The following is a 26,009-nucleotide window of genomic DNA, read 5'->3' as shown; positions in this document are numbered from 1 at the left end:
TGGAAGATACCTTTGAGATCAGCCTGTACCTCAGCGTCCTCCCAGCCGCTCGCAGGAGCTGGGAACACGGGAAGCAGGCTGCTGTGTCCAGGTTTGTCACCAGGGGCGCCAGAGCAGACATTCTCGGTCTGCGAAGGTTATCTGTAGCCTGCTTGATGTTTGCCGCTGGGGTTTTTGGCCAATTGAAGATAAGAATGCGGAATGAACAGGGAATTGGCTCCACCCCCAGCAAAAGGAGTCCGCCTCCCTTGCCTGACCCCTGCGCAAGGCATGCTGGTAGTCATGGGCTGTGCGCAGGCCCACCGAGCTCAGGTTTATTCCCGAGATTTCTCCAAACTTCGGTACTTCCGGTATATCGGCGCCCCAGTTTGCGCTCCGGGATCTTGGCTTGATTGTCCCTGAGCCTATGTAGATGGACTAGAGCCTGGCCTTTCCCGCTGAGCCGTCTGATTCACCCCGAGTTGGACATGCACGGGAAGCTGCTGCTGCTGGCCGGCCTCTATCTTGTGCAGGGTCTGCCCTACGGACTGCAGTCCAGCTTGCTGCCCATTTTACTGCGGGCCCATGGCCTCTCCCTGACACGTGTGGGCCTGACCAAGGGATTGTATGCACCATGGCTGTTCAAACTGGCGTGGGCGCCACTGGTGGACAGGCGGGGCTCCCCTCGGGTCTGGTTAACACTTAGCACAGTGTCCCTGGGTCTGGTGTGTGGGCTGCTGGCCGTGTTCCCTCCCCCGCAAGCTGGCCAGACAGGGCTCCCCACCATCATGATGGGGCTGCTACTGCTGCTGAATCTGGGTGCAGCAGTGCAGGACGTAGCTCTGGACACGGTCGCTGTGCAGCTCCTGGAGGCAAAGGAGCTGGGGCCTGGCAACACGGTACAGGTGGTGGCGTACAAGCTGGGGTCAGCATTGGCTGGGGGCGGGCTCTTGGTCCTCTTCCCCACCCTCTCTTGGCCACTGCTTTTTCTGCTCTTAGCTGCCACCTACTGGCTGGCTGCTGCCTTAGCCTGGGCTGCACCAGCTTTGGGACAGCTGCCTCGGCCTCAGGTCTCAGAACAAAACACCCACACGTCCTATTTTCTACAAGATTTGCTGGCTGTGCCTGGGACCCTCTGGACAGCAGGCTTTGTTCTCACCTACAAGCTGGGTGAGTGTATCTTTGAGTTCGGCAATGTCAAGCTCGGAGCCCTTGCTTCCCTAGGGCCCTGAAACCCTCCCCAGAGCTCTGTAGCTCAGTCTTCTCCCAGCTTCAGCCACAGCCCACGGGTGTTACTGATAGAGCTTCAAATTAGCTGGGCTTCAAGGCCCAGCTTTTACTAACACCTGGGGCCCATGGGCCTGGCTGGTTGGAGGACTGAGGCCCCAGGAAGGGAGAAAGGAGACCGGGTCCATCCTTGCTTATGGTCTCCTGTAGGTGAGCAGGGTGCAGGCAGCCTGTTTCCACTTCTCCTACTGGACCATGGTGTTTCTGCCTCAGACTTGGGGCTATGGAGTGGCTTGGGTGCTATGACCTGCTCCATTGCTGGCTCCTCTCTAGGGGGAGCTCTACTGGCCAGGCACTGGTAAGCACTCCCCAACCCTAATGTGACCCTCATCTCCACCGTCCCCCAGGGAGTCTTGCCATATTCAGTCTCCCAATTCCCACCCCAGGCAGCCTCTCTCCCTGTTGAAGTCAGTGCTGCAGCTACGCCTGGAGAGTTTGGCCTGCCAGACGGCTCTGCTTTTCTACCTCAGTACCCCAGGGGCCACTCTGGAGCCCGGTACAATCATGAGAGGTGAGAGGTCAGCCTTGACGAAGGAGGGAGGGAGCAAGAGCCAGGGGACCCACTGACATTTGCTCTTGTAGGGGCAGCTTTGCTGAGCCTGTGTCTACAGCAGTTTCTGGGCGGTGTGGTCACCACGGCCACATTCACCGTGATGATGCACTGTAGCCAGTTGGCACCCAGGGCCCGGCAGGTAAGAGGGCAGGGCAGGGATGCCCGGGGGCTGCAGGGCTAGGGAGCCACCAGGTCCTGATCTGTACTTCCATCCCCAGGCCACACACTACAGCCTCCTGGCCACTCTGGAACTGCTGGGCAAGCTACTACCGGGGACCCTGGCTGGAGTGCTGGCTGATGGCCTGGGCCCACGCCTCTGCTTTGCTGCCTTCCTCGTACTCTCGGGTCTGCCCATTCTGGATCTCAGCCTGGCACCCAGTAACCTGACCTGAGCTGCCATGTATGGCCTGGATGGCTGGAACACACGAGATGTAGCCGTCCTCAAACTGAGGACTCTGTTGCCAGAAAGGACATAAAATTGCTTTTTATTTGCACTTTGGTTTTGGCTAACGGTCAGTGATGGCTACGTCATTGCCTTGCTAGCACACGAACCCGACACCCTTGGTGTAGCAGCCACAGTCTGGCTTGCCCCATGCCCCACCATGTAGCTCTCCCATGGAAGGCGGTCATCGGCTGCTGAGCAGGAGCTCTTCTGTAGCCAAGCGCATCAGGACATGGAAGTCCAGATGTAGATACTTCCTCCAGAAACGCCGGTCCTGCCCATACACCTGGGCTGGGTAGCAGGGACTTGCTGTGATGGAGCAGAAACGTAGGCCTGAGGACTCAGCCGGCTCTAGCGCCCAGCTCCTCCCTAATGAAGGCAGCCCTGTGGCCCTCACCAATGCCGTGGAAGATGCGGGCCACAGCCCGTCCTGAAAACCTTTCCTCTGGCCGCACGGACAGGAGCTGACGGATATCACGGCGAATATAGTCCTCCCAGTCCTGAAGCTGTGGGGGGTGACATGTGACCTTCCCTGCGCCCCATGGCATCTGTCACATAAAATCACACCCCAAGCAGCCCAAGAAACCTTGAGCCAAGCAGGGGTTGGACTGTGGGGTTGGTTTGTACATGGGCATGTCATTATCCTTGGCTTTAGGAATCATCCATCTTCAGAGAGGTGGCACTTACCTGGTTCTGCCCAGGCTCTGGACCCTGCTCATCCTTCACAGTTTCCTCTTCCTCAAAGTAGTGGCTGAGCAAGGTCTTCAGCTGGCTGCTGCGGTCCTCATCCGACTGCTCTAGGCAGGGTCCACAGCTGGGAAAGGCCACACTGGGGAAGAGACAAACCTGTCAGGAGTGCCCCTGGGGTCGGAGTGGGTGGCCTGGGCTCTGCCTACCTTCTTCCCACCTGCGAAAGGCCTTAGCTATCTGGCGTAGATGGGCCAGGGCCTTGTGTTCTCGAGCCTGGACTCGGCTGTACAGAAAGTCGCAGATCTGGTCCTTGTCCTCATCTGTCAGGTCACCAGGACTGTGCAGGTGAAAGGCCAACTCTCTGAACTCCACAAGCACCCCTGTGCCCCGTGGTGCGCCTGTCAGCAAGTGTGTCAGTCAGAGGCCGCCAGGGGGCCAGCACAAGCTAGACTGAGGGAGGGCTGGGCATACCTTTCCTTGGTTCTTGGTCCCACTGCAGCTGGAGGAGAGCCTGCCGCACAGAGGCCAGCTCCCAGCCCATCGAATCTGCCAGCTCCACCATGTCAAACTCTAAGGAGCTGCTGCCCCGACTTGTGTCTTTAGGTGGCCACTTGGCCCAGCATGCAGCCAAAGGGGGACACCTGTGCCCAGGGGACAAAGGAGTATGTGGCCAGCAGCTCCAGTTCTTTGTCTTCATCCTTAGCCGGAGGTGAGATATGCTTACCTGTGGGCCAGAGCTTGCAGCTGGGCAGGGCCTCCAGGGCAGCGCAGACGGCAGTGGGCATAGGTATAAGGCAGCAGCTCCAGCCAATGTCGAGGGTGTAGTTCCAGATAGCACAGCAGAGTCTCAATAGCTAGAGGCAGAGGAAGGCTCAGAGGCTGCTGATAGCCTCTCCCTGTACCCCATATCTTCTTGGCTCCTTACCCTCCTCTGTCATGTCCAGAGCCTGTACTGTAGACTGCACTGGGAGTGCCCGCTTATGGCCTTGGCAGGCCTGTCCCAATACAGGGTGTGTTTGTTGGCCGTTGTGCCTCCGGGTGCACGTACAGGGTGGGAAGACACGCTGCACCAGCTTCTTCACAGCCAGGAAGTCAGTGCCATCAGCATGGGCGTGTCTGCGCAGTTCCCAAAGGTCTTCACCCTGCGTTGAGACAGTCATATGCACACAGTTTGGGGCTAGAGTGGCAGCTGCAAGGAAAACAGGATTTTCCATGCAGAAGTGGCATGGCATAGGAAGAGCGTAACCCCTGGGGAGACGGGGTGCCAACCTGCGGCTGCAGGAACAGGTGACAATGGGCGGGCTTCCCATCACGTCCTGCACGACCAATCGCTTGCACATAGCTCTCGAAGTTTGGAGGCAGTCCCAGGTGTAGCACAGCCCGAACATCTGACCGGTCCAGCCCCATCCCAAAGGCTACTGTGGCCACTACCACCCGTAGGTGGCCCTGCATGAAGGCCTGTTGTACACGTCGCCGTTCCTGGCTGCACATGCCAGCATGGTATGCTTCAGCTACAGCCTCAGGGCCGCAACCTTTAGAGAAGGTGCACAAATGGTTGATGGAACCGAGCAGGCATGCAGAAGAAAGGGTCCCTGGGGGCCCAAAACTATTCATGCCTACCTCTGGGCCTTGGATCTCTCACCGTGGACAGGCAGGTCCGGAGGAGTGCAGCCACCCGTTCTGTATCCTTCTGTCGATGGCAGTAAACGATAATAGAGTCCAGGGGACGAAAACGGTCACCCTGCAGCAGTGTCACCAGAGCCTGGCAATAAAGAGCAATTAGCATGGCGGGTCGTGGGCGTCTGCTGGGGCCCCTGGGATGCACATAACTACCTGGTCTGAATCTCGGTCCATGGACACGGAGAGGTGCAGATTGGCAGGGATGGAGGCCAACCCACTGAGCTCAGGCTCTTCTGCTATGCCCAGGTGCTGGGCCACGTCACATGCAGTGCTCCGTGTGGCCGTGGCTGTGAGACCCAGAAAGCAGCGCACACCCATCCGCTCCCGAAGGACCTGAACCGGGGACAGTGCTGAGTCACTTAGCCCGTCTGGGTCCCAGTCCACCTCCACCCTGACCCCAACAAAAGCTCACTTTGCAAACACGAAGGTAGCAGGGCCGAAAGTTGTGTGACCACTGAGACAGGCAGTGGACCTCGTCAATGCAGGCAAAGGCAACTGGAGGCAGCTGAGAGGCGTCGGGGAGGCTGCCAGGGCCCTTAGCCCCACACCTGACCAAGGCCTCAGGGGACACAATCAGCACCTGCACCTGGGCTGCCTTTACCTGAAGGGAAGAGGGCTATGGGCACGGCCCAGAGGGATGCCCACTACCACCCATCCATGGGGCCCTCCTGACCTTTTTCAAGACAGATTCTCGCTGTTTCTTGGTCATACCTGAGTGGAGGCAGGCTGCCTTCAGACATGGAGGCAGGTCAGACACCTGTGAGTGCAATGTTGTCACAGTCCAGCACAGCTCAGTCTCTGCCCTACTCAACCCTCTGGAAGGAAGAAAGCTCAGAGCTGGCCACCTGTGGACCTACACACCCTGGAGATAAGGAACTGGGTGAGAACACTGGGCACTAGGCTGTGCTACCCTTAGGAAGGTCGGAAACGAGAAGCATCCAATGGCATCAGAGGTGTCAGTTTGCAGACTTTCCAGGTACTAAGCCTGTCCAATACCTGGTCATCCATGAGTGACAGGAGAGGAGAGACCACCAGTGTGAGGCAGGGGCTTCGCTGGGCATACAGCAGTGCAGGAAGCTGGTAGCACAGAGACTTGCCAGCACCCGTGGGTAACACCAACAGAGTGGAGATGCCTGGACAGGACAAGAGGCAGCTGTAAGGCTCAACTTGCCAGACACAGCTTGGTGCAACTCTAGACAGTCACACCTACCTGAAAGAATCCGCATGACTGCACGTTCCTGACCAGGGCGGAAGGCTTGGTGCCCTAGCTGCTGTAGGGCCTGGAATACCTCAGCAGGGGTTTCTGTGGACACAGATGTGTGGTTTGAATGAGACTGGCCCCTACAGACCCCCATAGGCTCATGTATTTGCATGCTTAGTTCCTATCTGGTGAACCATTTGGGAAGAATTAGGAGGTGTGGCCTTGTTAGAAAAAGTGTGTCAGCACACGCCTTTAATCCCAGCACTGGGCAGGCAGATCCCTTTAATCCCAGCACTGGGCAGGCAGATCTCTGTGAGTTCGAGGCCAGCCTGGCCTACAAGAGCTAGTTCCAGGACAGGCCCCAAAGCTACAGAGAAACCCTGTCTCGAGAAAACAAAAACAAAACTGTGTCACTGGAGGTTGGCTTTGAGGATTTCAACAGTCCAGGCGAGGTAAAGTGTCTCTTCTGTCTCTCTGCCTGCTGATCAGGATGCAAAGCTCTCAGCCACTTCTCCAATACCATGTCTGCCTTTCTGCTTCCCACCAAGATAACAGACTAAGCTGCTGAGATGGTATGCAAGTCCCAGTTCAATGCTTCCTTTTCTAAGAGTTGCCTTGGTCACAGTGTCTCTTCACAGCAATAGAACAGTGACTAAGACATGTGTCGGGAAAGACTCTGAACCATTAAATTTCACTCACCTGCTACCTGCCCCAGGGCTCCTGGGGGGTAGAGGGGCAACACTGGGCAGGGAGGACAGGGCATCTGTAGCTTTAGCCCATCGGGTTCTGTGTCCTGACCTGCTTGGATAGGCAAGAGGCTGATGTGGGGGCACCAGAATCCACAGACCACCCTGGCCCAATGGCCTCTGGTCACATCCACCCATTCCCCTCACTTACCAGAGAGGGGGCAGGAAGGAGAGACTGTCATCTGTGCTACTTCTTCCAAAGCAGAATCGGGCTGTTTGTCTTCCCTGCCACCTTCCTCCTGGAAGGTCAGGGTGGAGCCTGGAGCAGAGTTAAGAGCTAGTGGAACCTTCTGTTTGCATAAGTAATTCTCTAGCCCCCCTTCCCAACAGTTAAATGACCCAGCACTCAAGGCAGAGGTTTACCTGGCTGGGAGCAATGCGATGCCCAGTGCCCAGACTGCCCGCACCGGAAACAAGTGTCCTTCGCTGTGGCTCTGGGTCCACTTCCCCCAAACTGCTCCCTTTTCTTCTTCCACTTTTGCTTCCATACCTGGGGAAGCCCACAGGGATTACTCAAGAGGGAGATGGGAGGCGAGGAAGGCCGGCCTGCTCCGGCTTCCGGCTCACCTGCTTCCGGAGAAGCCTGCCTCGACTAGCCCCAACTCGCACATAGCACTTCTGTTTCATGTTGAGTCGAACGTAGTTCCCCCTGTCCAGGGAAGCTGGTCGAGGGGAGATGTGGAGGTGGGCTGTGCCCTTGGCCTTCTCGGTCTTGGCCTGCTTTGAGGAGCGGGGCTGAGGAGCATTCCCTTGTGCAGGTTCTCCTGGAGGCTCTTTCTCATGTGCTGTAATCCTGGCTCCCTCAGACAGCTGTCCTGCTGGGCTGCTGTCCCGGATTTGTGCAAAGTCCTCAGAATCCTTACTCCATTTCCTGTCTTCATCGTTGCTGGGTGTGGGGCTCGGAGGCTGTAGGGCCAGGGCATCGGGGCTCTGTGACTTGTTTTCTGAACGAATACCAGGATCAAGGACATTTGCCTTGCCTGACTTCTGAGGTTGTGACTCCTTTGCATCCAGGTCAAGCCCACAGGCATCGGGAACCTCTAGAAGGTCGGAAACTCTAGCATGACACCGCTCTAACCAGCCAGGGTCTAGGGAACTCAGCCGAAGGCTCAGGGATGCCTGAAGCTGTTGGAGCTGGCCTAGCCTTGGCTGGGGCTCAGGAAGTCGGGGAAGTATATCATTGGTTTCATCTGGACAGGTCCTTGGGCCTGGTGGCCTTGGGGTGGTCGCCGTGGACAAAGATCTCTTCTGAGGCTGGAGTTTTCGGCTCAGGGTTGGCCTAGTCTAGGTTGGGGAAGATAAAACAGCAAGTAGGATCTCAGGACCCTGGGCTCTGCAGACGTTTGGGACAGACAAGAAGCTGACAGGTGCTCCCTGTGAGCACCTTAGGAGCCGAGTCCCACTTACTGCAGAAGCACACATGTGTGTGCGTGAGCATGTGTGTGCACTGTAAAGAAGGGTGGACGCAGAAGGGCCCTGGCAAACCACCCCAGAACCGAAGGCAGTTCTGGGTTCACCTCCACTTCTTACCTGTAGCTTTGCGTTTTTCAGATTGGCTTTGAGCCTTTCCCCATAGTCTTGTACTGAACTCAATGGGCCCTGCCTGGGGACAGGCTGTGTATTCTGGGTTGCAGCTCGATTCAAGTGGGGACCCCAGCAGCTTGGCTTCTGTGCCTGCAGCAGACAGTAGCGGACTAGACCACGTTAAAAGGTGATATGGGCACAGAAGTGCCTCCAAAACTTCCCCTCAACCCCCACGGGAGGGCCTGGCCACCAAACTTGTGGGCTCCACGGAGGCATGGCTGCAATAGTTCTTGGCCCCAGCCGTTTGACCATACACAACGTTGACTGGGATCAAGGGCCAGTATACCTCCTCAGCTGCATCGGCGAGAGACTGCTCTTGGCTGCGGTGTCCGTCGCCAGCCTGGCGCACTGCATGCTTTAGGTTACGGTACTCACGGTAGAGCGCTGAGAAGGCAGGGGTCGGGGGTCAGGGCTCACCTACTAACCTTAGCCCCGTCCCAGGCCCGCTAGCCCAGCGCTCACCGCGGGTCTCCTCGGGGGCCGCCTCCACGTCCTCCTGGGAGAGAAGCTCGTCAGCCACAGGCTGCGCCTGGGTCCCCACCCACCGCCCTGTCCGTGCCCCCAACCCCACCTCACCTGCGCTGGCCGTCTCCCGTGCAGCCGTGCGAAAGCGCGTTCCCATTCCTGCAGCCGCGCGCGAACGCTCGCAAGCCGTTCCATGGCTGTCAAGTCAGAGCCTGAGTCTTGGGAATCTCCCGCCGCCGCTGGGAAGTGTCGTTCTGCGCCAATGGGAGCTGGCGGCGGGCGACGCCAGGCCGGGCGGCCAATTCGCTGAGCCCTGGAGGGGCGGGACTACCGTGTTACGTCATCGCGGCGCGCCACTGCTGCGCGGCGCTGGGCGAGGCTAGCGGAGGGGCTGGAGGCCTTGGTGGTGGGGGCCGATGGGCGGATGAGTTGGGGCCGCTGGGCTGGGATCCGAGCCGGGCCAAGAGACGGCAGCTGTAAGGGTCACGGCACTTGGACGGCCGGGCCGACGAGGCCTGGCGCTTGAAGGCCCCGGCTGCAGCGGATTCTCGGGAGGTGCCGCTGCGCGGGGATGGACCCGGGTGAGCCCCGCCAGCGCAGGGCGATTTAGGGACGGGTGAGGATGTTCTGGACCTTCAGGATCATGCTCGTCCGGGTTAGTTGAGGTTCCGGGCTTGATTCGTGAAGGATCCGGGCGTGCACATCTATGTGTCTCACCGCAGAGACCTCTCTCTCCTGTGTGCGGCGTTATGCCCCCAGAAGCAATCTTTGCTGGGAGGCCACGCCGACTGCTTTCCTCTTATGACAGGTGCTCGATCGGTTTGTCCTGTCAGCGAGGCAGTCCTCGCGAGATTACCCTAAGGTACAGCCAGATCGAGGATAGTCGTCCGGGGTTTCCCAGGGACCTGTCTCTTAAGGACTTGTTCAAGGTGTGAGAAGTAAGCAAGCCCCGGGGTTCTGCAGCCTTTCTGCTCCCTACCCCTTGTCCCGTGCTATAACTCTGGGCAAGCGTAGGTCTTAGTTTTCCAGTCGGTTACAGGGTGAAGGCTGTAATGTGGTTCTGAGGGTAAGGTGACTGTGTGTATCAGGAATCCTTCAACCTCGGGGTCTTTTGCGTGGAATGCTTTGACGGCCTCTGCCTGGATCTTTTAGAATTCTGTGAATTTAAGACTTGGTGGCTGGTCTCTGTGCAATGATTGCTCAGTGAAGTTGGGATTCCCAGATAGGAGGCAAAGACTACAGACGGTGACAGTTACTTTTCCTCAGGGATTTCTGTGCCTGGTTATATCCTAGAAAACCGTTATCTCTAGCCTGGTGGTGGTGGTGCATGCCTTTAATCCCAGCACTCGGGAGACAGAGGCAGGTGGATCTCTGTGAGTTCGAGGCCAGCCTGATCTACAAGAGCTAGTTCCAGGACAGACACTAAACTTAATGACCTTGATCTCACAGGCTGCACAGCATCTGTGCTCAGGATCCTTTTTGGAAAACTAATCCTGGCACTAGAAGTTGTGCTTAGATTTCCTTAAATCCAGGGACATGCCTGTTGTATTGATGGGAAGAGAGGCCCGGGGTTATTTTACTTTAAAATATTTACTTTCCCTCAGTTTCGAACGTCTATGTCTGAGGGTGCGTGCATAAGGAGCCCTGTGAGACCAGGAGAGGGCATCCCCATCAGGTCCCTTGGAATTGGAGTTTTAGGTGGCCATGACACACCACGTGGGTTCCGGAAACCAAACCTGGGTCTTTTGCAAGATCAGTAAAATGCTCTTAACCCCTGAGCCATTTCTCTACCCCCAATCTTACAAATAAACGAACAAACACCCAAACCTGTTAAAACTCAAGCATTGGGCCAGCCAGCCAGTGGTCTCCAGGGATCGTCCTGTTTTCTGCTGACTCCAATTCTGGCTGTTTTTACACAGGTTCTGGGATCTGAAGTTTGGTCCTCACTTTTGTTTGGCAAGCATCATACGAAGTTATCCCCCAGTCCCTCCCTTCCTTTTATTTTTGAAGATAGGGTGCTATTGTGTATGGATAAATAGATTAGGTGGACCTTGAACTCACCAAGATCCGCAGGCCTCTTGCTTCCCTTGGTGCTGAAATTGAAGGTGTACAACTAACTCCATGCCTAATAAATGTTTATTTATTTATTTATTGTGGTTTTTCAAAGCAGGGTTTCTCTGTAGCTTTGGAGCCTGTCCTAGAACTCACTCTGTAGACCCGGCTGGCCTTGAACTCACAGAGATCCATCCGTCTCTGCCTCCCAAATGCTGGGATTAACGGGGTGCACCACTACCTCCCACCTTTTTTAATGTGCCTTGGTGTTTGTTTGCATGTATATCTGTGTGAGGGGCTTGGGTCCCCAGGAACTGGAATTACAGACAGTTGTGAGCTGCCACGTGAGTGCTGGGAATTGAACCCTGGAAGAGCAGCCAGTGCTCTTAACAACTGAGCCATCCCTCCAGTGCCCTTATTTCACTTTTGAGGAAGGATTCCTGAGTCACATTTGTGACTTGAGAGACCTAAAGTGTCGATGCTGGGCCCCGCAGAGCAGCAGCTGTTTCCAGAAGGCCACACGTGAACGAGCAGGTTAGTGACAGTGTACCACTGCTTATGTTCCGCTTGATGGCTCGGTTTCCCCTGGGAACTTACGAGAAATTACCCCTGCCAGGTAGGATGGCACATGCTTGTAATCCCAGAAGAGGCAGGAGGATTGCCACAAGTCCAAGTCAACCCTAGGCTACGAAGTGAGACCCTGTCTCAAGCCAGACAAAGAAGCATTCCTTCTTGCACCTCCTTCCACGAAGTGCCAACTCCATGTCAGATAGCGCAATGGGCTTTTGTACCACGGACAATTTGGAGAGGGTGTGGCCTGATTTGATTTGCCCGGGGTTTCTCTTCCCTAATTAAGGTACCTCTCCTGCAGGTGGCTGTCTGTCCATCCCAGCGCCATGCACACACTTGTGTTCCTCAGCACACGGCAGGTGCTTCAGCGCCAGCCAGCTGCCTGCCAAGCCCTGCCCCTGCTGCCCCGGGAGCTCTTCCCCCTGCTATTCAAGGTGGCCTTCATGGACAAGAAGACAGTTGTGCTACGGGAGCTGGTGCACACATGGCCCTTCCCACTGCTGAGCTTCCAGCAGCTGCTGCAGGAGTGTGCCCACTGCAGCCGCACCCTGTTGCAGGAGTGTGCCCACTGCAGCCGCACCCTGCTGCAGGAGCGGCTCAGCACAGAAAGCATGCAGGCTGTGATCTTGGGGTTGACCGCCCGGCTTCACACTCCAGGAAAGGAGGCTGGCACGCAGCCCCTTTGCAGGTACGCATTTGTCTGAGGGGCCCACGGGCTAGGAGTACAGAGAAGATTCACTGGGTTGGCGCCAGGGTGGTCCTGAGGTGAGAAGGAGCGCAGGGTGGGAATAGCCATATTTGTTTCTTTGGTACAGGCGGCTGGGAGGAAAGTAGGCCTTGCCCCCTCATTCCCTGCCTCGGGCCATCCCTGTTCCCAGGAAACATGCATTGCGGGTACTGGATATGACTGGTCTTCTGGATGATGGCGTGGAGCAGGATCCTGGAACTATGAGCACGTGGGACTGCACAGCCGCTGTCGCCAGAACGTGCATTGCCCAGCATCAGGGTGGGACTGCTGAGCCAGGGCTGTCACCGGTCCCCGTGGAAGTTCGTGTAGACCTTCGGGTGAACCGGGCTTCCTACACTTTCCTTCGTGAGGCACTCCAAAGTAGTGTGGACAGCCCCCTGCGGCTCTGCTGCCGGGACCTCCGGGCTGAGGATCTGCCCATGCGCAACACTGTAGCCCTGCTGCAGCTTCTAGATGCGGGCTGTCTGCGCCGGATAGACCTGCGCTTCAATAACTTGGGCTTGCGAGGCCTGTCTGTCATTATCCCACACGTGGCCCGCTTTCAGCACCTAGCCAGCCTGAGGCTGCACTACGTGCATGGGGACTCGAGGCAGCCTTCTGTGGATGGTGAGGACAACTTTCGCTACTTTCTGACGCAGATGGGCCGCTTTATCTGCCTTCGGGAGCTCAGCATGGGCTCCTCTCTCCTTTCAGGCCGGCTGGAACAGCTGCTCAGGTGAGTGGTCCCCACCATGGCTCTGTCTCCTCTCTGTATGAGGACTTCTTGGCCTACCCGCCCATGACCCTTCTGTAACCCCTTGTCCCTGCAGCACCCTGCAGAGCCCCCTGGAGAGCCTAGAGCTGGCCTTCTGCGCACTGCTGCCTGAGGACCTGCGCTTCTTGGCTCAGAGCCCTCATGCTGCCCACCTCAAGAAGCTGGATCTCAGTGGCAACGACTTGTCGGGCAACCAGTTGATCCCCTTCCAGGGTCTGCTGCAGGCCGCCGCAGCCACATTGCTGCATCTCGAGCTGACTGAGTGTCAGCTTGCTGATGCCCAGCTGTTGGCCACACTGCCCACCCTGACTCGATGTGCCAGTCTGCGCTACCTTGGTCTCTATGGCAACCCTTTGTCTATGGCCGGACTTAAAGAGCTGCTCCGTGACTCTGTAGTACAGGCCGAGCTGCGCACTGTGGTGCACCCCTTCCCTGTGGATTGCTATGAAGGCCTTCCTTGGCCACCACCCGTCTCTGTCCTTCTGGAAGCCTCCATCAATGAGGAGAAGTTTGCCCGTGTAGAAGCTGAGTTGCACCAGCTGCTGTTAGCTTCAGGCCGTGCCCATGTACTCTGGACCACTGACATCTACGGGCGCCTGGCTGCAGACTATTTCCGCCTGTGATCGCTAGGGTCTTGAGGGGCAGGTCAAGCCCTGTGAGACTCCGCTGGAGGCCTGACTCAGAGGCTTTCCTAGGCCACTGGCTGTACCTCCAGTCTCCGTGCTTTGTATCTGCTCCCAGTAGCTGGCTGACTGTTGCTGTCTCAGGACGGCACTCCCCTACTCAGATCTGCAGAAAACAGCAGTCCCTGGGCACACCCCGTGCCCATAGGAGTGCAGCGCACTGGGGTGGAGGTTAAGATGGTCGACTTCAGGTAGTAGTCTTGGGAGTACCCATGCAGTCGGGGCCTTACGCTGCACATCCTGCCTGGCATCTGAGGCACCTATTACCTGGTCTGTAGGGTGTGAGCAAGGTACAAAGTGCAGTATCTGGAACTTGAATTCATTTTTTTTGTTTGTTTTGGGTTTTTGGTGTGTGTGTGTGTCTGTCTTAATTGGATGGGAGAGACTTCCCTGTGTTTCTGGTGTTGCCTCATCACAAGGTGCAAACTATTATCCAAGCAATTGCCCCATTTCCTCACTAGGTTATCCCACTATTCCTACGGTCCAGAGCCAGGGTGAGCCGCCAGAGCTGGCAGCTGGGGACACCTTATCCATGGCCCTGACATTCACAGACCCATGATTCCCGACCCGACGACCCCAACACCGTGCTGTAGCTCGACCCCCGACCTGAAGGCTCCAACACACAGGGCTGTTGCGCGGCTTCAACTTTACTAATGGACAGGTGCGGGGCTGCACCGGCCAATCCCCGGTGCCCACGTCATTGACACGCGCGGCGGACTTAGCAATGGATCTCATAAGCGACACGTGGAGGGAGGCGTAGCCCAGACATGAGCCCTTCGGGAGGGTTTTGTTCCGGCGCCTCCTCAGGCGGTACCTCAGCGAACAGGGGCTTGGAACGGTCGATGACGAACATCTCGTGCCCGCGTTCATCTCGGAGTTCTTCGAGCTGCGCAAAGGTGCAAGGCCCGTCTGAATAGTCGTTGACGAACAGTGTGCCTTCCCCCGGCGCAGGCACCTTTTTCCGCCGGCGTCGGCGTCGGCAGATCATGGCAGCCAACAAGAGCGCAGTGAGCGCCAGCAGCGCGATGGCAGCCGCGATCGCTGTCTGCGTTGCTATGCCCAGGGCGCGGAAGGCCATGCTGCCCGCCTCGTGCGGGGGCTCGTGTCCCACAGGGCGTGTAGCCGGGCCCTGCGGGGCGGGTGGCTGCTGTAACTGCTGCCGGGACGCGTTAACCAGGAGATGGAAGTGCACATGCGCTTTGCCGCCAGCATTGGCGGCCTCGCATTCGTACTTGCCCGCGTGAGCCAGTGTGATGTTGGTGAGGAAGAGCATGCCGCTGCCGGTGTCACGGGTCGCATGCCCACCCAAGCCTGATGTCCCACCTTCCAGCTGGGCTTGGGCTTGAGGTTTGCCATCGCGAGGCTGGGGCACCTTTCTCCAGACCACCAGGGGCTGTGGGTATCCCGATGCCTGGCAGGCTACCTGCAGGTCCTCCCCCAGGTTAGCTGTGAGCTCCGGGGGCTCCACGTTCACAGAAGGAGGAATGCAGATGAGGCTGCCACCAGATACTTCTAGTAGACTCTGAAGCGCCAGGCGTGGGGGCTCTGCACATGTGATCTTCTTGTCTCTGGAGCTCAGCAGCCGGCGGCCCCCCTCTTTGATCCAAGAGCCCAGCCAGTGAAGGGCACAGTCACATCGCCACGGGTTTTCTGTGTAGGCAGAACACAGCCTAGGTAGAGAGATGGTTCTGCTGTGCAGACAGAAGCCCTTTTCCCCTCTTACAGATACCTATGGAGTCCCAGACCCTTACCATCTTCCCTCAGTCCAAGTTCCCGGTGTGTGTGTGTGTGTGTGTGTGTGTGTGTGTGTGTGTGTGTGACCCCAGTTCCTGAAAGAGCATCCGCTTCTCTGATGTCCCATTGCAAGTGTCCACGTCCTTGCATATTCCAGCATCACTGAGACCCTGTTGTCAAGGCACTCCAGTTTCTGCCTGCCAGCTCTGATGAGAAGCTGCTCAGCTCTGTTAACTTACTCTGTGGAACTGGTACTTGTCCTCCTTACCCGGGTGCATGAGCTGGTTACTCTACCAGCTCTCCCCGGTGGTCCCTTACAAAGGCTGAGGGCTCTGGTGTGACCCTGCAGAGGCGTGCTCAGGGTTGCCATAGTGAAGCGAGACACAAAGGGAGGATTACAGGGGCCCGGGAAGGGAGGCAAGTCTCCCTAGGATGGCTGAGCTCACCAGGTGAGATTACAGCATGATTAACCTTGAGTCGAAGATTACCAACATAACAATATTCCTTTTAAATATAGGAGAATGTTAAAATGGCAGCAAGCCATACTTAAGGCCCAAGCATATATAAATATGATCTTCAGGAATGACCTTACTCCTTTTGTAGGTAATTTCTGGGGGAATCACAGGACTAACCTTTGTGTACAGTAAGGCCATCTTCCCTGGCAACCCTTGCTTCCTAGGGGTTTGCGCTATCAACTGTAACCCATCCAGTGCAGAGGAACCACCCTGTGATCTCACTTAAGTTTTGATTGTTTGTTTTCCAGACAGGGTTTCTCTGTGAAGCCCTGCCTGTCCTGGAACTCGATTTGTATACCAGGGTAGCCTTGAACTCAGAGATCCTCTGGCCTCTGTCTCCCGAGTGCTGGGACTAAAGGCTAGCACCACCATACCCAACTCACTTAGGCTCTTTAACCATCCTTTGAGATGTAATTTCCGAAGCCATCAAAACCAGATGTTAACGTCCGCTTTAATAAACTCCAACTCAGTCACATCTTGCCTTATTCTGAATTCTTTTCTGCAGTGAAGTTAAGAACCTGGTTCTGCCTGAGAACTCCCTGGGCTGGTGTGGCCGCAGTGTGGAGTGTTCTCTGTTCCTAGCATAGGAACCTCCTGTATACCTGAGCCTGCTTCTCCCTACTGGTGCTTGAAGAGACCCTTGCCAAAGCAAGAGTGTTACCTGTGAGGCGCAGGACTTGTAGGCTGCTCAGAGGCTGCAGGGCCTCTCTGCTGATGGTGCCCAGTTGGTTCCTGCTGAGGTCCAGCAGGGCCAAGGAGGAAAGCCCAGCCAGGGCCTGGTCCTCCAGTAACTCAATGCTGTTTTCTTGAAGATGCAGCTCCTGCAGTCGCTGAAGTAGGGACAGCAGATCGTCAGGCAAAAGGGCCCTAGGAAGCTCGACAATATTGATCTCTCCCCCAACCACTCCCACCAAAAGTGCGTTTATTGACATCGCAGCAAGATCCCGCACTTAGGGCAGTTGTCGCTCACCGGCAGGTGCAAGAAGGTGAAATCCAGCAGCTTCGCCAGCTGGTTTCCAGCCAGGTAAAGCACGCGCAGCTGGACCAAGCCCACAAATGCACCGCCTCGCAATCCCCGAAGCCGGTTGCCGGTGAGCGCCAGTTCAAGCAGGCGCGGCTGTGCACGGAAGGCACCCGACTCCAGCGCCCGCAGAGTATTGTTGTGCAGGTAGAGGTGTCGCAGGGCAGCGAGAGGCGCCAGGGCGCCTTGCTCCAGGTGCGCGATGCTGTTGTCTTGCAGAAACAGCGTCTGAAGGTTGTGGGGACGAGAGGATTACTTCACTGTGGGGCATGTCCCACTCCCGTGGCGTGTCCCATCCCACTTGCCTACCTCAGCACCCTAGTGACCTTCCACCTCACCTCTGAAGCTCACACAATCTTTTCCATTGCGGTGGGCACTTGTAACCCACTACTCCAATCCAAGACCCTCCAGTCCCACATAGTGCCCACCTGCGTCCCTGGGGGGATTCCCGGTGGGACAACACGCAACCGTAGGGCGCCGCACTCCACAGTGGCGCTGTAGCAACGGCAGGCAGCGGGACAGCCAGTGGCTCGGGGCGGGAATCCAGGTAGCAGCGGCAGCAACAGCAGTCCCAGCAGAAGCAGCACCGGGGGAGCCCCTGGGGTCATTTCCGAGGAGCCCCACCAGGAAGCTGTGGCTTCCCCAAGGCCTGGACCCTGATGGGATGCGCCTCCTGAAACAGGTTAGCAGGCTAGTGCTAACATTATCCAGCCTGCGCAGGAGCAGGAATGGAACGCCAGGCATGGTGGGTCATGCTCTTAATGGCAACATTGGGGAGGCTGAAGCAGCAGGATTGCTGTGAATTCAAGGTTAGGTCTAAGCAATATGTTCCAGGCAGGTCTGGCTGAACTGCGGTGAGACTTTGTCTCAAAACATAAAAGTAAGAAACAACCAATTAACGTGGATGGAAGTCTACATACAATCCTCGTGTAACTTTTGAAAAGTTACAAACAGCACTCAGGAGGCAGGGGAAGGCAATCTCTCTGAGTTGAGGCCAGTGGATCAAGGCTCCAGAGTGAGATTTGTTTTTTGTTTTTTTTGTTTTGTTTTGTTTTGTTTTTTTTAAAGCCTAACTTCTTCTCTTGGTAAAATTTGTATGAGGGGCAGGCAAGATGGCTACACAAGTGAAGGCACTTGCCTGGCAAACCTGGTGGAAGACGAGAATTGACTCTACAAAGATCGCTTTTGACCTCCATTTCTGACCCACGCATGCAAACAATGTTTTTAAAAAGGAAAACAGAACAAACCGAGAATCCTTCCTTGGCGGTCTCTGCCTAGCACCAGCATTCCTCCTGCGCCTGCACCATCCTGCTCGTCACTGGCACCACACGGGTTCATCTCCTTGGTTCCCGGATGCAACAGTACATAATTCAGGCTTGGGAACTGCCCGAGTTCCCAAGTCCAGGGTCTAACTAAAAAGAACAGGCTCTGGGCAGACGTGCCCTCTTGGTCTCACTCAGTGGCTGCTGGCATAAAGTTCAGCACTGAGCAGAAACCTCTGTGCCCCATCAGAAGAGCAAAGGTACCACACGACCTTGACCCAAATGACCCCAACTTAAGGTTCATTTGTCATGATTGGTGATGCTTGGTGCAGCCCGTGATCCTCCTGTTGTAGGGATGGAGGTGAGTGGAGAGCTTACTTAAGAGTTAGGATTTTCCCTCAGGTAACTCATACGGCTTATTTCCTTTAAAATAAATAGGGTCTAGTGTGTTTCTCTGGTTGGCCTGGAATTCATTATGTGGACCACAATGGCCTCCAAACCCAGAGTGATGACATTAAAAGCCTGTGTCACTATGCCCAGCTTACTTCTATTTTTTTCTTTTTCAAAAAATTTTTTTCATTTAAATTTACTTATTTTACACGTATGAGTGTTTTACCTGCAAGAATGTGTGTGCACCTCATACGTGCTTGGTGCCCTCAAGATCCCCTGGAACTGGAGTTGGGATGGTTCTGAGCATGTGCTAGGAATCAAATCTGGGTCTTCTGGAAGAGCAGCCAGTGCTCTTAGCCCCCCCCCCCCCCCAGACACAGGGTCTTTCTCTTTATGGCCCTGTCTTGGAACTCTAAGTAAACCAGGCTGGCCTTGAACTCATAGAGATCCACCTGCCTCTGCCTCTCTAGTACTGGGATTAAAGAGCTGACCCACCACACCTGGCTGCTACTTTTAACTCCCCCCCCCCCCCCCCGGAGTCAGGGTTTCTCTGTGTAACAGGACTGACTGTCCTGGAACTTGCTCTGTGGCCCAGACTGGCACTGAACTCACAGAGATCCGCCTGCCTCTGCCTCCAGGGTGCTGGGATCAAAGGCGTGCGCCACCACCGCCCGGCACTACTTCTAATTTTTTTTTTTTGAGTCAGAGTCTTGCTATATAGCCCATGTTATACTTGAACTTGAGATACTATTGCTCATGCTCCTAAAAGGCAAAGGAACAGGTGTGCACTATAACCTCTAGCTTCCTCAGGTAATTCTCTAGAGAATTGAGGGATAAGCCAATCAGGATAATCAGTTCAGAGGCCTAGAGCCTATGCCCCGCCCCCAAGCTGGTTCCAGGGGGGCTCTATCTTTGGAGTATTTGTGTGTACTAGTTGGGATGTGGGAGGAAGCCTTAGGCCACAAACTGCTCCCCCCCCTTCCCTCTGGGAATTGGCCTTGGTATATCCTGCACACTAAGCACAGACTTAGCACACAACATCCTAGTGAGTTACACTCCTATTGTACCAACTGGGTATCTAACTCCCTAAGTAGAATACAGGAGCAGTGACCTCTGAAACTATCGGGAAGGGCATTCTACAGCAGTTTACAAAATGTATCTGTGACCTAGGTGCACAAGAACTAGGGTAGGGTTCTAGGCGCAATGCTCAGTTTTAACGGTAGTGCCAAGGCAGAGAAGCCTGCTTTTCTAAAGTTAAGGAGGACAGGAGCAAGGGCGCACTGTCTTCCTCATCTGGCACAGTCTACCGTTTTCGCACCTGCTTATTCTCTGCGTCAAGTTGAGCTGTACTAAGTGGCCGCGGTGTTTGTTTCAATTTCGCACCAATTGTAAGTCACTTGGTCATTTAAAGTCAATAGAGATGAGGCAGCAGAGCAGTAGTTTTAATGGAATAGCTTTGGCGCAGGCAAAGGCAGTTCCTAGATATCTCAGGACACGCGGAGCCCCAAGAAGCTGGGACATCTGCAAGGCTTCTGGGTTTAATTTCCTGGAGCATGAATAACTGGTTGGTCCCTGGCTCCAGGCCTTGCGCATCTGTTCAGCCTTCAGTAGCAAAGCCTTGATCTGTGCACTGGGGATCAGAGCTGCTGCTCATGCGGTCGCCCAGATGAGCATCAGTGCAAGACAGCCACGACAGGAATGGGGGCCCCTTACTAGATACGCCAGAAATCCTTTTATCAGGACACGAACCCCTACTCCTAGGCAGGAGGAGTGGGGCGTCAGTCTCCTGAGGGATCATCTAGGCGGGAAGAGGGTGGGTGGAGAGGAGCCCTGGATCCTCCCTCGGGCGCAGCGCGAAGCCCCAGCTGAGGTCTCTGACAGCCCTTGAGATCAGGCGCTTTAAACCAGCACTACCTCCCCTAACCTACCCCCCCCCCCCCCCCCCCCCCCCCCCCCCCCCCTAATCCTAACCCTACACCTAACCCTAACCCTAACCCCCTCCCCCCCCCCCCCCCCCCCCCCCCCCCCCCCCCGCTCCAGCGGGTCTGAGCCTGCTCACAGAGGGCGTGGTTTCCATCCCTCTCCCCGCAGCCAGAGAGCCTGACCTTTCCTTGGTGCAGCAGTTAGAACCTAAAGGGTCCCGATCCCGCCCCCAAGCCTGGTGACCTTGGGCCAGGACCCCCCCCTCCCCTCACCTGCTCCAGTGGCGAGCGACTCCCCGCGGTGCTTGCGGCTGCTAGACTGGAGAAGCGGCGGGGGGGTGGGGGTGGGCGCGCACGCGCACCGGCCCACGCGCGCCTAGCGCCTGCCGCCCAGCCTGACGTGACCAGAGCAGGCCAATCCGTGGGATGCAAGACCGGTTGTAAGGGTTAGAGGTGGCGGAGAGGGGACCGCTGTAGAGACCGAGAATAGCGGGGCCGCACGAGAACCTTGGACAGCGCCAACCTACCGAGGCCCAAGGCGCACCTCTGCGCGCACGCGCACTCAGTCACTGGCGTGCAGGTGACTGGAGACATTTGGGTCGACCTGGAAGTCTGGGACCGAGGGGTAACCTGCGAGTACTACGAAGCCCAGTGTTTGCCCTAACCCTCCCCCACCCAGCCCCAACTGGAGGCTCAGGGCGGCGGGGCAGCGAGCAACAGCGGGGCCAGATCCATAGATAGGGCGAAGCGGCGACCCTGCCAGTGCACGTGAGAGGGGACCGTGGGTGATTCAGGTCCGTACTCGAAGCAAGCGCTGAGCTCGAAGGCCAGGGCCGAGCGCACTAGGCCCACGCCGCCTGCGCGCTCCGGTGCCGGGTGGTACAGGCGCCCGTTGGCCGCCAGAGGTAGCAAGCGAGCCGGCTCAAAGGGGATGGCCAGGGCCTCGCCGCCGCCGCAGTAGGAGAGGCGAGGGGACTCGCTTTCGGGGGCCAGCAGGTGCGTGAAGACCACGGGCCGGTCTTCACAGCGCAGGAAGTTACGCTCTCTGCCGCAGAGAGAGAGGAAGGGAAAGGAAGCCTCATAGCGCCCGCTGTGGTTAGGTCTCAGCCGGGAGAAGAAAGTGACCAGGAACTGCAGGTCTGTGGGAAGAAAAAGGCGCAACTGTTCTCGCTGGTGACCTAGCTCCCCAGACAGGCTCCTCTCCCTGGGGCACACCAGTACTGGCGGGAGACTGACTGCCGGCCGCCTTGGGGCTGCCCGCGGAGTGGGGGAGCTGGAGACCTGGCAGGGCGGAGGGAGAGAGGCTTGAGGGAGCTGCGCAGCAAGCAATACCTTTGAAGCAGGTGATAAAGTTCTTCATTTTGGAGTCATCCAGGAAAAGCTGCGGACAGAAGGGACAGACAGTGGACAGTAAATCCTGAACAGAAAGCCCCAAGCCCAGTGTTGTGTCGCTGTTCTTGCTTTTCTGTATACGGTGTTCGAGGGGGCATGTGTCAGGCCCCGCAGACTTCGCCCACGCCTACATACAGGTTTCCCGCGCGGCGGCCCCCTCGCCCCCCTTTCTAAAGCAGGCTTGCGGGCCGCTGGGCTCCGGCAGTCGCGAGCCTTCAGCTCTGGGATTGGTGCTTGCAGGCTGGGGGTGGGGCGGGATGGCGAAGCCGTGGAGGGGCAGCCTCTGGGCTCTGAAAGTCAGGTCCAACACCACACGTAGCACCCGGCCCTAGAACTCTTCCCCGCCCGAGGCAGCTCCCTCAGACTCCTCCCTGGCACGCGCCAGCCACACCTGGCCCTGGTGATCCACGTAGTAGAAATACTCGCGGGTTCTGGGCTCCGGGCTTTGGCCCTGTGTGTAGGAGACACGTTCGTCCCCACTGCAGGCCCGAGCTCCCTGAGATCTCGCCAAGGCTAGAGCCAAGTTACGCAGTGACCTGCAAGGCGGCCACATCCTTCCACACCGGAAACAGGTCACACAGTCGGCGCTGCGCCGGATGCTTTGGGTTCCGCCGGCAGCACGCGCTCGGTGGGGCGGGGCGCCCGGAAGGAGGCGTGCTACGTGGACCCCGCCCCCCACCCTTCACGGCAACCGAAGTAACCCCAGGCTCAGGCAACTGTAGTGTGCATTTGAATTTTATTCACACGGAGCGCTGTCGCCTCTGTCCACACGTCGGAGAGAGCGCCTGGAGAGGTCCAGGACCCGCCCCAGAGGGCTGCGGGCCTCGGCAGGGCGGGACTTTTGTTTTTAATAAATAAAAACAACTCTAAAAATATATATATATATATAGAAACGGGAGAAATGAAGTTTGACAACTGTTGGAAGTCAGATTCCAGAATGGAAAACGCGAATGAGTCCAGGTCCCATCCGCACGCCGCCCGGGTGTAGTTTGGTCAGAGGCCGCGAGGTCAAAAGGTGGTGCTAACTTGTTCAGCGCGAGGACGGCAATGGCAGTTCAAGAGATAAATAGCATCTGGTTAAAACTATGTCCTTAGCAAACTTAGTTCTGACATCTGTCATTCTATTTATATCTTTATACACAAGTAGGCTGGGTGCGGGTTAGATTCTGGACTCACACCAAAAACAACCCTCCAAAACAAACAAAAACCTCTCGCCCTCCCCCACCCGCCCCAAGAACGCCTACCTAGCCCTGGCCCCACCCGACGGGCTTTGGTGTGGGGTCTCCCCTTGCACAAAGACCTTGGGCCATCAGGACCAAAGGCATTGGGACGACAGGACCGTGTCCTAGCGGTGGCTAGCACAGCTCTCTAGAGTGCCTCTAAGTCTCCTTCAGGCCCCAGCTAGAGGCCCCTAGACTAGGGTAGGAGGGATCAGGGCAAGAGCCTTGGTGGCATACTGCCCTGGAGAGGGGACGAGGTCGTGTTGCCCTGAGCAACGCGGCGTGTGCTTCGGCCGACCAGGAGGGCAGTGTCGCTCGGCTCCGGCAAACAGAAGGCACTTCTCGGGGCTGGCCTGCGGTCGGCTCCGGAGCCCGCAGGAACTGGCCGCGAGATATGGCGGGCTGCTTTGCCCAGGAGGGTCTGGGGGCGGGTCAGGGCGGGCGTCTGGCGGGGCTTGGCATGCTGCCTCGCCGCTGGGGCCTTCCCTCCCACCTCCCTGGGTATCACCCTGGCCGGTGTCCGTAGCCCGCGTGCTATAGCACGCCTTCCATGAAGCTGGTATCTAGATGCTGAATGAGCACTCTCAGAAAGGACATCTCTTTTCGCGTGTTCTCGAAGATGACGCGTGGGTCATCCGACTGACAGCGCAGGCAGTTGGGTGCCATCACCATGGCCAGGTTGCTGACGTCCATTTTGGTGATGGCTACGTTGGCTGGCTGCACGAACACCTAAGTGGGGGGAGCGGAGTAGGGAGAGGAGAGCGAAGTGGAGGGTGGGCGTGGCTATTAAGGGGTTGGTGGGGAAGGTGGATTGGGTAGGGTGAAAGGTGGGCATTGGCGTGGCAATAGGTGCAGAGCAAGCGTACCTGGAGGAAGCGAATGAGGTAGCACAGCACCATACGGTTGATGCGCGGTAGCGCGTGCACCACGGCCACTGCAGCCTCCGGGCTCTCGTAGTGCGCAATGCATTGTTCGTAGAATTCGTGAGGAATCAAGGGCTCCTCCAGCTCCCGATACCACAACTTCAGCAGCGACGCTGAGGGTGGGAATGACTTAGATGGTGTTGGTCTGGGGGCCCCTAAGCCAAGCATCCACCAGAGACCACATCCAGAGACATAGGGTGTGCGTACTATGTGCGAGGGTATGGAGGAGGCTGTTGAGACTGAGCCCAGATCCCAGAGACACTAGCTGATTGAGAACCTGGGATCAATTTTGGTGGTATAGGTGTGTGTCCACAATGACTACAAAACAGAATTTCTCAGAAGGGTTGTGCTCAGAAGGAGCTGTCTAAAAATGCCCCAGGAGCTGTGGGCTGGGCTGCTCTGCAGGGGCAGAACACTGGGTAGGCCAAGAACACTGGTAGGTCCAGTGGGTGGGAGGATTGTCTAGAAGTGATGGAGAGACATCACTTCATTAAGAAATAGTTTCCAGGGGGTGAAAGAGGATGGTGGGATGTAGCCACAGAAGGACAGAGGGACAGGGCCATAGGGTGATCCTGGGGTGGATGACTGGACAGGGATCCTGGCCTGAATGGTGATCTACTTTCTGGGATATGCATGCAGGCCAACACCTGCCCAGCTGTTAAGTATGTCTGGGGCTCACCAGGGACGTGGGGGTCCTCCAGGCCTGTAGGTACCTTCCACTGATCCACCTGCAACTTCAGGGCATTCACCTCATCAATGTCACCAGGGACCCTAGAGAGTATAGCCAAGACTCAGACTAGAGGAAATCATCTCACCCTAGTGCTGGAGTTTTGAGTAGCAGAAAGCTTCAAGGTCCCACCAACCTGATTCTCTCATGTAGGGTGGGGTGACTTAGGACCTTGTTGCTCTTTTGGGGGCATCCTGCTCCATGCATTTGGGTCAGTGGTGTGGGATTCTCCTGGGGTCATTCTCCCTTCATGGACTCTGCTGACTTCTCTGTGTAGCTATCGCCCTCTGCAGGCCACGAAAGCCCAAATTTGCAGCCCTTGGCTTCCTACTTATCCTTTGGGGACTTGGGCATCCCTGATCCTGACAGGCAAGTCGTTACAATGGTTGATACTGCACGGTCTCGCACATCCCTGTTCACACAGGATGATGCACTGGTGATGCTGAGCTGTCTGGCCAGGTGCATGCCATCTCTAAGGCTCTTGTCATAGGTGATGTCCTTGCTGGTATCCTCTGGACCTCTGTTGGCTGTCTCTGGTTGGCCATGCTGCCATTTGGGGGGTAAAAGTCAACTTGCCTCCTCTGGATGGGACACTGTTTTGTCCCTTTTGGCTAAATGGCCTCTAGGCTTTATGGTCCCTGATATTAGAGATATATAGTGAACACACACCTTGCTCCCTTTCCCCGCCCACAATCTGGGGTTGGTAAGGCACCTGAAGATGCCCTCCGTCTGGTCACCGTTGAGTGCCAGCACCTCCTCGGAGAGCCGCGTCTGTACCCAGGGCAGCTGCCTGTCAGGATAGCGCTCTTTCTGCATGCTCATCACCTCCTGCAGTGCACTGCCAAACATGGATGGGCTGAACACTGCGTTCTTGGCATGTCGGATTTCCTCCACATTAGGCTTCTTCAGGCCCTGTGAAAACAGCTCAGCATTCAAGTCCTGTTGTAGTTCACCCTCCTTCTTTCATCTCTTCTCCATCACTCTGGGTCCTGGCCCAACAAGAATCAGGGACAACCCAGACCCTAACCCAAGTCACTAAAGGCATCTCCTCCCATCAGGCCATCTGCAACACTCCAAACTACAGATATGCAGAAAGGTGGAGGGGTGAGGGTCTCCTGCACAGGCTTGCATATGGCAATGCCTGCCTGCTGCATTTCACCATGCCAGTTGGAGTTCTTAGGGACAATGCAGCCAGGATGCTATCCCCAGGCTCTAGGAGGCTGGGTATGGCCAGGTGGGTAGAGCACCTTACTTGGGAAGGCTACCTGATGCCTTGTCTAGTATGTGTACCCATTTGCATTGGAGGCCCAGGGATGGTCAGGGGCCCTTGAAGGGCAAGAGACTGTGGAAGCACAGGTGCAAGCCTTCCTATCCAGGCTGGGGCTCTCTGCAGCTTGCCAGTGCTCCATTGAGTCTCACTGCCCTTCCATCAGGTCTGTGTGTGGACTGCAGGAGAGCCATTTACCCTA

General features: G+C 56.6%; 6 protein-coding genes across 12 annotated transcripts in view; 2 read left to right on the top strand and 4 right to left on the bottom strand.

Moving 5' to 3' along the window:
- Window positions 1-292: 292 nt before the first annotated feature.
- On the top strand, window positions 293-2,318 carry Mfsd3 (major facilitator superfamily domain containing 3). The gene is made up of 5 exons (XM_050145300.1): window positions 293-1,149; window positions 1,417-1,564; window positions 1,653-1,777; window positions 1,849-1,958; window positions 2,038-2,318. The coding sequence occupies exons 1-5, from the start codon at window positions 468-470 to the stop codon at window positions 2,209-2,211; spliced, it is 1,239 nt and encodes a 412-aa protein (XP_050001257.1). The 5' UTR covers window positions 293-467; the 3' UTR covers window positions 2,212-2,318.
- Window positions 2,319-2,422: 104 nt separating this feature from the next.
- Recql4 (RecQ like helicase 4) lies at window positions 2,423-8,858 on the bottom strand. Its single transcript, XM_050145282.1, has 22 exons — window positions 8,739-8,858; window positions 8,625-8,658; window positions 8,449-8,546; window positions 8,109-8,252; window positions 7,146-7,862; window positions 6,942-7,068; window positions 6,730-6,837; window positions 6,532-6,630; window positions 5,842-5,934; window positions 5,628-5,764; window positions 5,305-5,388; window positions 5,044-5,232; window positions 4,785-4,964; window positions 4,572-4,713; window positions 4,221-4,483; window positions 3,877-4,093; window positions 3,676-3,805; window positions 3,423-3,592; window positions 3,169-3,349; window positions 2,949-3,090; window positions 2,659-2,767; window positions 2,423-2,570 (listed from the first exon to the last, which is right to left on the bottom strand). The coding sequence occupies exons 1-22, from the start codon at window positions 8,820-8,822 to the stop codon at window positions 2,446-2,448; spliced, it is 3,573 nt and encodes a 1,190-aa protein (XP_050001239.1). The 5' UTR covers window positions 8,823-8,858; the 3' UTR covers window positions 2,423-2,445.
- Window positions 8,859-9,004: 146 nt separating this feature from the next.
- Lrrc14 (leucine rich repeat containing 14) lies at window positions 9,005-14,051 on the top strand. 3 transcript variants are annotated; one of them, XM_050145297.1, is made up of 4 exons: window positions 9,005-9,282; window positions 11,551-11,937; window positions 12,128-12,712; window positions 12,807-14,051. In XM_050145297.1, exons 2-4 carry the CDS (start codon window positions 11,576-11,578, stop codon window positions 13,372-13,374), a joined length of 1,515 nt encoding a protein of 504 aa, XP_050001254.1. In that variant the 5' UTR covers window positions 9,005-9,282; window positions 11,551-11,575; the 3' UTR covers window positions 13,375-14,051. The 3 variants fall into 3 exon arrangements, with proteins under 3 accessions (XP_050001254.1, XP_050001255.1, XP_050001253.1); XM_050145298.1 differs by having other exon boundaries at window positions 9,006-9,208; window positions 12,807-14,050; XM_050145296.1 differs by having other exon boundaries at window positions 9,007-11,213; window positions 12,807-14,048.
- A 12-nt stretch (window positions 14,052-14,063) lies between these two features.
- Window positions 14,064-20,649, bottom strand: Lrrc24 (leucine rich repeat containing 24). 2 transcript variants are annotated; one of them, XM_050145288.1, is made up of 5 exons: window positions 20,552-20,649; window positions 17,133-17,377; window positions 16,654-16,932; window positions 16,345-16,513; window positions 14,064-15,084 (listed from the first exon to the last, which is right to left on the bottom strand). In XM_050145288.1, exons 2-5 carry the CDS (start codon window positions 17,310-17,312, stop codon window positions 14,153-14,155), a joined length of 1,560 nt encoding a protein of 519 aa, XP_050001245.1. In that variant the 5' UTR covers window positions 17,313-17,377; window positions 20,552-20,649; the 3' UTR covers window positions 14,064-14,152. The 2 variants fall into 2 exon arrangements, with proteins under 2 accessions (XP_050001245.1, XP_050001244.1); XM_050145287.1 differs by lacking the exon at window positions 20,552-20,649 and adding an exon at window positions 17,952-20,311.
- CUNH8orf82 (chromosome unknown C8orf82 homolog) lies at window positions 20,351-22,263 on the bottom strand. The gene is made up of 3 exons (XM_050145301.1): window positions 22,062-22,263; window positions 21,611-21,659; window positions 20,351-21,417 (listed from the first exon to the last, which is right to left on the bottom strand). Exons 1-3 carry the CDS (start codon window positions 22,221-22,223, stop codon window positions 20,972-20,974), a joined length of 657 nt encoding a protein of 218 aa, XP_050001258.1. The 5' UTR covers window positions 22,224-22,263; the 3' UTR covers window positions 20,351-20,971.
- A 124-nt stretch (window positions 22,264-22,387) lies between these two features.
- Arhgap39 (Rho GTPase activating protein 39) overlaps window positions 22,388-26,009 on the bottom strand; it is a 95,873-nt gene continuing 92,251 nt past the window's right edge. For 3 of the 4 annotated variants that reach the window (XM_050145283.1, XM_050145285.1, XM_050145284.1), the window contains 4 exons: window positions 25,253-25,452; window positions 24,493-24,584; window positions 23,757-23,926; window positions 22,388-23,619 (listed from right to left, as the gene is read on the bottom strand). In XM_050145283.1, the coding sequence (XP_050001240.1) occupies window positions 23,425-23,619; window positions 23,757-23,926; window positions 24,493-24,584; window positions 25,253-25,452 (657 nt within the window). In that variant the 3' untranslated portion in view covers window positions 22,388-23,424. Of the gene's footprint in view, window positions 23,620-23,756; window positions 23,927-24,492; window positions 24,585-25,252; window positions 25,453-26,009 lie in introns of those variants that run through there. The other variant, XR_007592324.1, reaches the window with a different exon arrangement.

The sequence above is a fragment of the Alexandromys fortis genome, unplaced genomic scaffold, assembly GCF_014885135.2.
Source record: "Alexandromys fortis isolate MF-2015 unplaced genomic scaffold, M_Fortis_MF-2015_v1.1 scaffold_2_1_26212458, whole genome shotgun sequence".
Classification (NCBI taxonomy): domain Eukaryota; kingdom Metazoa; phylum Chordata; class Mammalia; order Rodentia; family Cricetidae; genus Alexandromys; species Alexandromys fortis.
This window is presented reverse-complemented; position numbering and strand designations above follow the sequence as displayed.